We start from the raw sequence: 14374 nt of genomic DNA, 5'->3' as shown, positions 1-14374 counted from the left end.
TTTATCGCTGCTTTGTAACTCTCAGCATGTCTACAAAAGCAACCACATGTTGTCCTCAACCCTTTCACTTTCCCCCCACCCAGACTTATTGTTTTCTATAAAAGGTAGAGATCAGAAACTTCACTGTTTACAATAGGGGTTTCACTTTAGATGTTGTGAAGTGATATATAAACGATTAACCAGGGACACCTGAAGGTGGCGGTCTCTCTAAACCAAATGCCAGTTCAAGCATTGGAGGACCATTCATAGAATGCTGTTCAGCTAGTCCGGCTGGCTTTAGTTTATTGAGCACCCTCTACTGCTACATGTAAATCACAGATTGTTTATAATTCCCACAGTGTTGAAAGGGAACCCCAAAACATAGAATAGTGAAAAAGCATGGCGGACAAGTGAAATGACAAGCTGACTGGTCACCCTATGGTCACTGAAAAAGTCAGCCCCTGACATTTTTTAACACTCTTTGATTTTTAATTTGACCACAAGGGAAACTGACTGGGTAAATTTCTTAAATGATTTTTTTGGTTGATCAAAAATTTACTAGAGTGGGATTCGAACCAGCGACCTCCAGATTAACATGCCGGCCCTCTACCAACTGAGCTATCTAGCCCTATATTGGCAGTCTCCCTATTTTGTCAATATCTTTACTCTTCGATTTTGTATGATATAAACTTCATTTTCAATAACAGTTTTTAAAAAGGCTAGATAAATTGTAGGCCTACAATTCCTGATTTCACTTGTTCCTTGATGTGCGACCCCGAGAGTAAAGTGCATGTGTAAAAGCAGGGGCCTACTTTAACTCGTTATGAATCAGTAATAACCTCTTAGCCGCAAAGAGACTTAGGTTTCACCTGCCGGAGGTAGAACTTAAGATTTTGTGTACGAGTTGTTGCAGAAATTGCGGGACAAATCGTGAGGACTTTCATTTTTCTCAAGCTTGGTATCTGAGTTACAGGATGGGGAAATTGCACAAAATGAGGAGTGTGTATCGGATGTCACTTTCTAGGATTGCTTTTTCTGTATGGTGCGTGAGGGCTTCTTATCTTTAATGATGACATGATGTGCCTATGTTTGTTGCTTGCATATTAGCCCACTTTCCAGCAGTTCATTTCCACTTCACTTTAAAAAAACACTTTGCTCCCCTGTAAAACAAATCTGCAATTACAAATCTGCAGACAGACTTGTTAATAGTTAGCTCTTCTCAAATTTGCCATTCTTTATGGACAGTATAAAGATTGTTGTCCTTTCACACGAGGTACATTTGGTAATATTTTGCAAACCTACTAAAATTAAGCAAGGGACCCTTGTTAACTGCTGTCATGTGAAAGGTTTAGACCAAAAAGGGCTATGGATTATCAGTGTTACGGATTTTGTAAGGCTTTGAATGTTTAAACATTGCTGTTAATGAGATTTGGGAACGAGGGAAGGGGGGCGAGAAAGCCTTCATCTGAAAAGACATATTTATGCACAAGTATGTATTGTCATTGAACTTCAAAAATTGAATCCTAATTCAGCTCTCAAGAAAGAAACTAGGTTTGATAACGCTCTAGTGTTTCATCAAAAACACTTGCCTAGGAAAGTACTTTGACTAATAGAATTTCTATGAAATGAACAATTTCCAGTTAGCATCCCCAAAGTATATATTACATGCACTGCTCCAAAATTCAGCGCTGTTGAGTTTCCGTTCATTTCCTGATGAAACCTTTTTTTAACCTGTTGGAGGTTGGGAGAGGCAATCATTATAGAGTCTCGGGAAAGAAGGCGCCGTACTTAGGCTAGGCGGCAGTGGTACATGATCTTTGCCAACATTGATTTTTTACTCTCGGTCGTGACGCACATTACACTGAGATTGGAAACCCTAATGAATGATGCACAATTGAGTTACTGTGTTATGCATCATGCCATGATCATTTGTAAAATGAATTTAAAGGCAGAGTATAGTTGTTTTAACCGTTAGATTATTCTAATCCTACATATATGTGTGTAGACATTTACAATAAAACTAAAATGTGAAAAATTTGTTTCAAATGGTCATCACATTTTTTAGATATCGCTGAAAATCCGGAGCGAGTTGGTCCTCGCAGGAAGAATAATTCCCAATAGGAATGCACAATCTGAGAAACTTTACTGACAGTAACGCTTTTCAGATAAAAATTGATATCTTTTTACATAACCACACTACTTCCAAGTGAAAGGTTTCTCGAAATGCTTTATCACTATCGAAAAGTGCTGTAGGCTTCTAAGCATAAGTTTTTATTGCCATTAATAAAGAGTGATTACCCAACATTTACCTTCCCTGTAAAGGCACTGGACACTTTGGTAATTACTCAAAATATAAGTTAGCATAAAAACAAACTTGGTGATAGAGGTAATTTTTCACCCAAATACTTGAATCTGAGAAAGACTACAGTGAAGCCTTTTTTCAGGCATCTGAAAGCACACAACAAGGGTGTTTTTTCTTTCAATATTCTCTTGTGACTTTGATGATCAATCGAGCCAAAATGTTCACAGATTAGTTATGTTATGCATATGATGGGATACTGGTCTTTGACAACTACCAAACATGTCCAGTGCCTTTAAATGCAGCTCTGACATTCAGGAAACCTTTTCAACATTTAAATGGGTAATAAAAAAAGGCTATGATACCAATTTGTTTTTAAAACAAAAATTTAGCTACCGTTATATCCAGTTCACTTTCAAGAAAGCTTCCACCAAAATATTATTGGAATTTCCAATTCACTGGTTCCACTGTCAGGGGCCTCTTTTCAATTTCAAGAAAGGAATTTTCATTGTTTACAATTCATTTAAGGTGACAGAATATCTCAAAAGAATGACTGATTATTGTAGGCCCTCTGCGTTCACAGTCCATCGACTTTTCACCTGCTCGAAATGGGGTTTTCAACATAAAAGGGGAAATGCTGAGTGCTCTGTGAAATTGTTAAAAAATTGATGCCATGAATAACCGATAACTCAGAAGTTTTTGATGCGCTTTAAACCAGAGGCTTATCCTGTCCAGAGTATGAGGCAGAATCCTACATTAATAATATAGGGCAAATGTTTGTAGAATGGCCGAGTGGATGATAGGTTTGGAAGTTGAACAGGAAAAACCTGGCGTTGATTTATTAGATTCTGAAACACTCTCCCATTATTTGCTGTATCTGTATTCAACCACAGACATTGTGTCGCGAATTTTATCCATATAATACAATCATTAAAGTCGGTCAGAAAGGTTCTGTCCTGAAATGTGTCACTAACAATCGGTTCAATCGTCTGTAAAGATTTTATCATGAAATATGTCACCAACAATCTAGACAATGGTCCATGAAGAATTTGTCATGATAATATTATTTGTGAGACAATTCTCTTGGGAAATTACGGACAGATTAAGGAGGTGGGTGGAATGAGGTCCGGTTCTTCTTCCTAACCACAGAATAAATATGAATTACGTAGAAGAGTAAGTTGACCAGGAAGCCAGGAACTCTACCTATGGGTCTTATGATGATGAACACATCATGTAGTTTAAGACGCTACGGAATCTCTAAAGGATCCCTTGAAATGAGTAAGGGGGTGTTACAAAACGCTGTTTTAGGGGGTAATCAAGTTTCTGAAAAGCAATCCTCCACCCACCTCTTTCTTTAGCTGGAAGATCCTCTTTCAAAGGTCGCTTTTTATTCCTTTCATGAAGAAAAAGAAAACTCTCTCGAAGTGTCATATGAAACTTATGAATATTTAAACTGGATTGAAGTGAAGCTACTGGAATGGAAAGTGATATACATGCAAGCTTATATAGGCAGTATAGACACTTGATAACTGGAAAATAATACCTGTTTGTTTTTACTCTTACAAAATAAACCATACTATAGGCGGGAGATATTGTCAAGTTCCACTTAGATATGGTTCAACCATGTTTTAAAGTCATTTCAGTATTGGATGTCTCCTCAACCAGAGTGGGTGGGTGTACGGGTTGGGGATAAGAATAGTAGTGGCAACTTATGTAGCGCTCATATCGATCACTTAGTGACGCTCAAGACGCTTCTACATTCAGTTTTTTCCCGGAAGGTATTAAAGAGCTTTGCTTTTTAAGTATAAGACCTATCCCTTTACATACCACCATGTAGTGGTTTACAAGGTGCTGTGGCACAATATACAGCCAATCAAACCAGAAACACTGGGGTGAACACTTTCAAAGTGCTTTGGGTTCTTTTACTGCATTACACAACAAACAGGACCAAAAGTTATTCAATTGCAATATTGTCCAGAATGAAGCAATGACATGGATGGGTGATCAAGCATTTAATCTAGCACAAAGTCAACCCCTCTGAATACAAAATGTACATGACGTTAAAACATTGACCAGTGAGATGGCAGGAATTGACCACACACTTAAAATTTATTACAATAGGAGGGCTGACCTGTGGGAGACTTTAAGATGCCAGTCGGCCATCTACACTTCATCAAACTGTTAAGCAGAGAAAAAAATGCTTTACCAATACCTTTGTTAAAGTAAAACATTAGTGGGGCACGAGTCGCAACAATCTGACTATGTTAGCTGGTAACATGTTTTTGCTGAGCAAGAATTTCCTGTGCTTAGCAGGTTTTTGTGCTTACAGGCATTATGAAATTAGGTCCAGGTTGCGGCAGAAAAACTGTATGATAAATTTCCCTTGTTTTTGTATCTGAGCGAGCGAACATTTCAAAAGCTAATATATTTGCATATGCTGCCATCTCTGAAAGTCTGCTATTGAGAGTTAACACATCTTACGGGTCCACATTTCATGTTGCTGCTTAAGCATAGCAAGTTGGCTAAGCTTATAACAATTTTGCCTTTAAGAATGTCTACCAGAATATACCAACCAAATACCACTCCATATATTATGACCAGTGTCCTGAGTGTTTTTGCTTAGCTGAAAGAAAACTAACTTTTGTTTGTGAGTAGCTCTATGTGGAGTAGGATTTGAAACTTTGCATGGTGGAAATACAATCTAGTAAGGTTTGCGGTAACACCATGTACATGAGTAGGATTTGAAACTTTGCATGGTGGAAATACAATATAGAAAGGTTTGCGGTAACACCATGTAATGACTATCTCTCAAGAGTTGGGGTGGTTCTGAAAAGAACCGTTGGTTCCAACTCCACGTTTCGATCAGTATGCTCTGATCGTCTGCTGGAGAGCTTTCTCCAGATCGTCTTCTGGAGAGCTTTCTCCAGAAGACGATCAGAGCATACTGATCGAAACGTCGAGTTGAAACCAACGTTCTCAGAAGACGATCAGAGCATACTGATCGAAAGATCGAGTTGAAACCATTGGGCTCTTTTCAGAACCACCCCAACTCATTAGAGATAGTCATTACATGGTGTTACCGCAAACCTTTCTATATAGCTTTATGACATTGGGTCAGACAGGACTTGAATTACACAGTTAGCACATCTTTCTCTTCCCTGTTGGGTTTTTTTTTTTTTTGGGGGGGGGGGGTGCATGTGTTGTACAAATTTGTGACACTGTGTTGCTTCTGAGGGGTGTAATTACACTACACAAGTTGAACAATCAATCGCACCAAATGGGGGAAGTGATCAATGGCGTAAGCTGACATTATTAGCCGGAAACCTACTAACCTACTTAATCGTCTTGTGTTTGATCCGACAGCTGAAGATGCTGAGCTTCTTAGCCAAGTCCCAAAGGTGAAAGTACTACGCAACAAGAAGAGAGAAGGTAACAGCATGAGTAACACCGTCCAATATAACCCAGACCGGCCCCCATTACTCATCATGTCAATTTAGTTGATTAGCACGATTGGCGACACTGGCTTCGTGCTTGGCCGGATTGCGTGCAAATGTCATTTATGTCAGGAAACTTTCAGCGATTTTTTTCCCCTTCTTAATGAAACTAATCGAAAAGGACTGCAGGAAATAAACTTGATAGGTTTACCTGATACATTTGTTTCTAGTGTAATGAACGGAGCATGATATTCTTCCTACTTAATTCTGTTTTATTGATTTTGTAGCCCTTGGGAAAAGTTATTGTTATTAAAGACACTGGACACTTTTGGTAATTATCAAAGACCAGTCTTCTCACTTGGTGTATCTCAACATATGCATAAAAATAACAAACCTGTGAAAAATTTGAGCTCAATTGACCGTCGAAGTTTCCGAGATAATAATGAAAGAAAAAACACCCTTGTCACATGAAGTTGTGTGCTTTCAGATGATTGACTTTGAGACCTCAATATCTAATTCTGAGGTCTCGAAATCAAATTTGTGGAAAAGTACTTCTTTCTCGAAAACCATGTTAATTCAGAGGGAGCAGTTTCTCTGTTTTATACTATCAACAGCTCCCCATTACTCGTTACCAAGTAAGGTTTTATAAGGTTTTATGCTAATAATTATTTTGAGTAATTACCAACAGTGTCCACTACCTTTTTAAAGGCCAGAAAGGTCTATTAAAGCCCACACTATGTGTACATGTAGGTCAGCCCTTGCACTCCATTAAGTGTTCCTACTTTTTTTCAGAAGACGAAATATTATGCCTGATAGAAGCTTCTGAAAAATAAGCTTTAATTACATCAGAGCCTGCATAAATCATTCCCATAACCTGTGTAGTTATTAGTTGGGTAGATGATTAAAAGTTGATGAGTTTACCTGACAGATTTTTTTCTACTGTAATGAAGCTTCTGGGAAAAATAAACGTTAGTTGCATAGCATAGTGATTTTTTTCGACTGTAATGAAGCTTCTGGGAAAAATAAACGTTAGTTGCATAGCGCCTTCATAAATCATTCCCCTAAGCTGTGTAGTTATTAGTTGGGTAGATGATTACAAGTAGGCCTAGGGTATAGTTTATCAAGCTTAAAGTACAAGTTAAAGCATGGAGGTAGGATTGGTTAAAGGTACTTTTTGAAGGAGTGTGTTATTACTTGTGGTCTTTGTAAAAAGGTTTGTAAAAAGGTTTTCAAAAAGGTGAAGAACTTGTTGGTTGTTACAAATGCAGCTAAGAAATAGGTTGTTAAAGTCAATCCCTTTCCTTGTCACACAAATTAAATAGTTTTGTTCATGTTTGAACGAGCCTTTTCTTCTTGGAATTAAAAAGTATTTTGAGCAGTCATGACTGAAAATGTTGTTGGGAAAAAATGTTTTGCCAAATTAAAATATGGATAGCAGTGATTTTCTATGAATTAATTTACCCCTTCTATACTTTAAAAGTATATATAGCAAAAACTGCACAAATTATTAAGTTAAACAACTTGTTGGAACCTGGGATCACCTCTCTCTCTCACTGTCAACATGTTTGTCTTGTGGTACAATTTCGCGCAAGAATTACGGTTCAATTCATAGACCCCGCCAATGCTATGCTTTCTGAATGTAAACTCAGATGGGCATTTGATCTGTCAGGGAAGACTCTCAGCTGTTTCCTTATGTCACAACTTCAGTTTCCTCTGAATTTTTACCCCAGAGGGGGATCAACTAATTTTACCCGCAAACGATCGCCAGATATAACTAAATTGAGTAAAGCCGTTAGCATGTGCCACAGCAGATCATAACAAGAAAAATAATAGATACTGATTCAAAACAATTTTACTCTCACTCAATGAAAGTTTGTTTCCCTTCCTCTCAAAATAATTGCCTGTGGCAAAAGACCCCTGGGTCTGTGAAATCAAATTCACATGTCGAAACATCAACTTGTCAGGCGGAAGTTCCAATGCACTTTTGCTCATGTCATTCTTCATGATGGTGGAGTCATGAAAGATTGGTCATATGGCTGTAAATGTTATTGCTTCGGTTGTTGACAACCTGTAGACTGATGGAAATTTGCAAAACAAATATCATTTTGTACCAAAGTTCTCTTTGTATGTTCTGTTTTATGTATTATGAAAGCACCACTATCGTCATGTGCAATCTATTTTATGTGCTGCCCATAATATCCATATTATAGCAAGAGAACATTATCTGTATTTTAATCAGTCTCTGGACTGCGACAAGCAGATGTTTTTACAATAAACCAGTAATAATAATAATAATTATCACTCTATTCTCTAAATGTAAAAGAGTGAAAAGGCACTCTTTGAAGAGCCATATGAGGGACAACTCTTTTTCGAGTGGTCTTCCACTCTTTAAGTTTGAAGTTTGCATTTTTTTGAGTGATTTTTCCACTCTGTCCTGGAGTGAAACCCCTCTGAAAGAGTGAAATAACCATCACTCTTTTTAAAGAGCTATATGAGGGACAACTCAAAATGTAAAGAGCGGTGTGTTTCACTCTTTTACATTGAGAGAGTAACCAGAAATACTATTGACTTTGGGATGTACTACGGCAACACAAAATCAGCAAGATACATTTTGCACTTTTGTATTTGCCTTTATTTTAATATGCGGCTCCATTTTTGGTGCATTATTGATTTTTAGACTCATTCCAATCCTCTGGGTTTCAGAAACATACACAACACCTAAATTCTTCTCAAATTTCTCTCAAACATTAAATACCATGAAGTGTTTGTTTTTCTAGGTGTTTTTTTTGCTTTGAAAAAATCAGTGTAACCAAGTTCCCATGTTTAATGTTATTGATCTTGAACAGTCTGGGTCACTGTGTATTTACTCAGCTTTTAAAACAATTTGACATTCAATGCATCTAAATTAAAGGTTCTAAAAAGCAGATATTGAGTCACAAGCAATTTAATTATTTATCATATTATAATCTGTCCATATATGTTTTTCTCAATCATACTGTATGTTTTCCAGCTTTTAAATCAATTTGACAAATCTTGTATCTTAAGTGTTCTTAAAAGCACATATTTGAGTGACAAGCAATAATAACTCTTAATCATATTATAGTTTTTTGTATGCAGTATTTCCATTTATATATTTTTCAATTCTTTTCAGGTCTAATACGCTCGAGAGTTCGAGGGGCCGATGCAGCGACCAGCAGTATTCTAACATTTCTTGATAGTCATTGCGAAGCAAATGTAGACTGGCTACCTCCCTTATTGCACAGAGTCCATCAGGTTAGTCTGGGCACGGACCCATTAGTAGCGGTGTAATTTGATAATGGATGGTGTTCACACTCCATTGATAGCGTTCTATATTTGATGTTGTTCAAGACCCGACTGGAACTAAAAAACCATAGAATTCATTCACTGGCTACGCGGCCACGCTGCGATAGAAACCATGATTAAATGTCCTTAATTAATGCATCTTACAGTGTGCTGCCGATTTCTGAATTGCAAATATGATTGCGGAGAAGCTTGTCTGGGAATTCATGCATAAATTCCTATGAAAATTTATTGTTTGGATGGATTTTTTATCTTTTATATTCGTTGTGTGGTTTTGATATGTATCTTCCATGGCTTTAATTTTCCATGCCACTGTATGGATTAGACTTGTATAGAAGAGCAAGCTTGAGGCATTAGATCTCCATGTTGCGAACTTGAAGCTGTGAAAATGTTCAGTTTAGCCAGGTTAAAGGGACTTTTGTCTTTGAAGAGTGATTTCAATTTCATCCTTTAGTTAATTCATCAATAAACAGACAATACAACCAACCTGTAATTATAACAAACAGCCTATTATACCTTTAAAGAGCAGGACCCAATTTCATAGAGCTGCATTAAAAGTAGCTAAGCACAACAAAATTAATCTAACTAGAATGAGGTTACCAGCCAAACTATCATTCCTTATGTACAATCTGTGACTGGTATCCTGCTCATTTCTGCTTAGTAGAAAATTGTGAAACAAATTTTCTGCTGAAGCAGCTCTATGCTGAAATTGGGCCCACGTGAGCTGACATTTGATAGATAGGCATTGGAAAATTCCAGACTGAACCCCCACACATCCTATCCCATGATGACGTCATGAGAAATGCAGGTTGAGTTTCATGCGATGCTTGACGTCAATCAGTCATCTACCTGCTCAAGAAAAAAAGAATTCTAAGTAGGATTTGAATCTTTGTATATAGTGGGCGTATAATCCGCTGAGGTGTGCAGTAGCACCGTGTGTAAATCTCTTGTTGAGTAGTGTTGATTCTGAAAAGAACCGGTGGTGGTTGACAATTCCCTGTTTTTTTTTTTTTATGCTCTGATCGTCTTCAGGAGGATGCTGGACTATGTTGCTGAAGACTAACAGGGCATACTTTTTTCGAAATGTTGATTTGTCAACCACTGGTTCTTCTTAGAACCAAAGATTCTCAATAGAAATTAAAAGATGGTGCTACAGCATAAGCCTCACGTAAAAAAGCATTATGTCAATTTAAAAAAAATTTTTAAAAATAGCCAAACAGGAGTGGGAGTACGGCCTCCTCTTGTCGAAACATACTCCAAATATATTTCATAAAAACAATGTATATATCAGCACCAAAAGCACCCATCTGTTGTGGATACAGGCATTGGACACAACTGATAATTACTCAAAGTAATTGTTAGCACAAAAGCTTACTTGGTATTGAGCAGTGAAGAGCTGTTGATAGTATAAAACAATGTGAGATACGGCTCCCTCTGAGAGGCAATTTCTCACTCAAATATTAATAGACTGCAGACCTCAATTAGCCTTTTGTTAGGCATCTGGAAGCACACAAAATTCTGTGCAACAAGGATGTTTTTTCTTTCATTATTCTCTTGCAAATTTGATGACCAATTTAGTCTAAAATGTTCACAGTTTGTTATTTTATGCCTATGTTGGGATACACCAAGTAAGAATACTGGTGTTTGACATTCAAAGCTGTTCAGTGCTTTTAACAGTAAACCTGTTAGTACTTCATCAGTGATATAAGTATAGTCGCTTTGCTAAAGATGTGCCATGGAGACAATGTTGTAACAGCTGATCTGACAAACTTGGCAAATAAGCAAGGCTTTCGAAGCTGTTTGTCATGTTTTAAGATGCCTTGTGAAATCGTGATCAATAATGGATTGGATAATAACGCACCATCTTGAAAAAGTGTGTGTGCTGTGAAAATTGTGTTCTAGATTTGGAAGAGTGAAATGAACAAGTAAATACAGCGCCTGGCACCTATGTGAAGAATTTGGATGTTTGTTTTCTGAGTGAAGCTTAGGTATCTTTCATGAAGAGATTAATTAAAAACAAATTGTGATAAAGCAAGGTGTGCTGAGGTGTAAGATCAAGGACTTGCATAAGATACAAGTGAAATTCCTGCTAGTTTGAAGTAGCCAGTAATAGAATCAAGCACTTTTAATGAAAGCTGAGGTTATTTTGCAATCTTACTCAAATTCCCCAAAACAAATACTACTGCAAATTAACTGTTTTTTCTCTAGATCTTGGAACTACTTATAATATGCAGAAAGGGTGGAATTTAAGTACTACTCTGAATAAATGACATGTCTTTTACTCAATATTTATTTCAGATGTAGAGTTTGACCTCAGAAAAGATGAGTAACAGTTTGAGATAATAACAAAAAAAACGATTATTAAACTTTAAGAATTTTGTTTCCACCCAATGCTTCACTGTTTTTTCCCAGGAGCCTACAACTATTGTGAGTCCAGCCATTGATATCATATCAATGCATACGTTTGATTACACAGCTGCTATGGTCGACTTACGAGGAGGTACACCTTTGAAACAATTCAAAACATCTCCCTCGATGACTTCATTAACATAATCACAATGCTTATCATGGGTGGCTGTCCTAACCTCACTAATAATACTATCTAAATTCAGGCATACTTGTTGACCCTACTCTTTTCTTGTCAGTGCATATCTTATCATCACACCATAGTTTCTCATCTTTTATCATTCCTCCAAAGTTCATTAGCTCGTTGGTCTAGTGGTAAGGCATCTGCTCTAGCAATGCAACGGTTGTGGGTTTGAATCTCACCCGAGTCGTTTGCCAGTGAACTTTTTTTCACAGAACTCGGGAAAGTACTGAATATACAGTGACAATAATAATTGGTGTAAGGGTAAAAAAAAACAAATGATAAATATACAGTACTTAATATTTTTCATACCAAAGAGTTGAAATGCTTTTTTAATTAGGCGGATAAAAAATGTGCAATCCAGGTATAGATTTTGTGCTACTCAAGGCAACCCACACAAAATGATGGTCAATATTCTTGAAGAAGAAAAGAAGCTCTGTAGTAAGATGATAAAAGATAATTAAGGACGCGTATTTGTTTGACATTTTTAATACAAGCTTTATATGAAATACTATCATGCTTGAATAGAGCAGGAGAAGTAAAAACTTAGAAAAATTGTATCTGCCTTTTCTTCTGTTCAATAAAACGTGGGTTTCTAACAGTCAAGGCAGACCTAATATTGATTTCTCTTTTTTAGTTAAATTGAACAGTTCAGGCCTAGCACATAGTAATACAGATAATGCACTATTTTACTTGAAGGTAGTAGAGCCTGATATATCTTGCCATACACTGCCTCGGATTTCTGAAGCTGGAAATGCTTCAGTGACATTGAAACTCTCTTTTATCAATAACTGTCATCAGAATCAATGGGGGAATCAAACGAGTGTAAGCTAGACACTCGATGGTGGCTGCTGATAACTTTCATATCCCAGGGTCTCAGACATTTCAGGGTGTTGAAACTGGAGAGGCGTGCATAATGAAAAGCCGACAAAGGGAATCCAAAGAAGACATAAAAAGCTTTCAAATTAGAGATAAGCGAGCTGCATTTGTCCAGTTTATATTTTGTGTGGCGGGGTGTAGCTCTGAGGATCATGTTTCTGTTAAAGGAAGGGTTGTTCTTTTGGTTGAATTGTTGTATTTTTCTCTGTGCTTCGATAATATGGTTCCATTAATGTTTATTCCTTATTTGCAAATGGCGACCAACCCCCCCCCCCCCAAAAAAAAAGATCACAATAGCACCCTCAACAGTTGTATTTACCATTCTGAAATCTGTGTTGTCATAAGATATGTTTTGTTTGTTTTACAACTATTTTTCTGAAGGTTTTAGAGCAGTTGCTAGCAACCGGTTGGCGCATGAAAGAGTTAACTGACATCGTACCAAGCATAAAATTTTCTCATGTGGATATTTAATGCTATATTTCCTTCGCAGAGATTGGTGTATATGGGCTTTTTAATCACTAACCGGGTTTCTATCTTCCCTCTTTCTCTTTTCTTCCATCCACATGTCACCACTTTGGACATCTGCTTAACATCTGACCAACTAACAAACCAACCAACCGACTTTGAAAACTCAACACTCATGCTACAACTGTGTGACTCTTCATCTGTGCTCCAAACACTTCTTGAAACTCAACCTGATCATCTCAACTTGTTACTCATGTGATACTCCTAACACTCACCGTGTGTGCTTCAAATCTTGGGGCAATCGTTAAAACTCTCATCTGATTCGCGGACACTGCGACTCATCATCCATTCCTCCATCACTAACATCTCATGAAACTCATCTGTTACTCCTGAAACTTTTGTGTACAACTCGGTGTGGCTCACACTCAATTCGCACTCAATATCATCCCGACATTTCAACATTGCCACATCGGAACTCATAAAACTCACCTCGCTGCTGACACTCATGTTGTGGGTGTAACTCATCATGAACACTCACCAGGATTCTACCCGTGTTGTGAGTCCAATCATAGATGTCATCAATATGGATACTTTTCAGTACATTGGGGCTTCTCCAGACTTACGAGGAGGTAACATTTACCATACTTGTTTTTACCGCATGAGTCAGCAAAGTTAAATTTGTGGGAAAATATTCAAAAGCTTGATGAAAAGTTTGTCCTTTTAAAAAGAAAAACCCTCTTTTAGGTTGTGATTGTGAGTTTTTAGTTACTCCATTTATTCACCAAAAGAGAATGGCCAAAAAGAACAAGAAATAAACTCTGCAAATTGTGGTTTGGTTTTTAATTCAACGCGGGTTGTTTACAGCTATTTGACCAGTGACATGAGTACCTCTAGCTTTGCACTCTGGCATTCAGCAATACCTGCAGCCACACCGACTAATAATTGAGATCCTCCGCTTTATTAGGGAGATGTTTATACATCAATAGTCATAGCATTGATCAAAACAAGAACAAATTGGAATGTTGTTTTCCTGTCTGATGTATTTAATTTGGGATTTCGCAGCATTATTAATTTGTTTTTGTGAGTCACAATCAGCATGGGATCTCTAGACATTCACATCCAAGTTGCGCCTGGCAAAATAAGCCTTGCTAGAGTCATTGGCCGGGATTCCATGTGTCTGTGTTGTATAGTGTACAATCCTTTAAAGCCATATGAATTACTCAAAATAATTTTTAGCATAAAAACTTACTTGGTAACGAGCAATGGAGAGCTGTTGTTAGTATAAAACACTGGAGAAAAAGGCTCCCTCGTAGTTTTGAGAAAGAGGTAATTTCTCACTTTAATATTAAAAGACTTCAGACTTTGTTGTTTTATGCATATGTTGGGATACATCAAGTTTGAATACTGGTC

At 37.3% G+C, this 14374-nt stretch overlaps 1 protein-coding gene across 1 annotated transcript in view; it reads left to right on the top strand.

Moving 5' to 3' along the window:
* LOC117294654 (polypeptide N-acetylgalactosaminyltransferase 16-like) overlaps positions 1-14374 on the top strand; it is a 42932-nt gene that overhangs the window by 10536 nt on the left and 18022 nt on the right. Inside the window, exons 4-6 of the mRNA XM_033777162.1 lie at positions 5642-5707; positions 8864-8985; positions 13506-13593. Of these exons, the coding sequence (XP_033633053.1) occupies positions 5642-5707; positions 8864-8985; positions 13506-13593 (276 nt within the window). The remainder of the gene's footprint in view (positions 1-5641; positions 5708-8863; positions 8986-13505; positions 13594-14374) is intronic.

This window comes from Asterias rubens, chromosome 1, assembly GCF_902459465.1.
Source record: "Asterias rubens chromosome 1, eAstRub1.3, whole genome shotgun sequence".
Classification (NCBI taxonomy): Eukaryota; Metazoa; Echinodermata; class Asteroidea; order Forcipulatida; family Asteriidae; genus Asterias; species Asterias rubens.
Note: the sequence above shows the minus strand (reverse complement) of the source record. Positions and strands in the feature narration are given on the sequence as shown.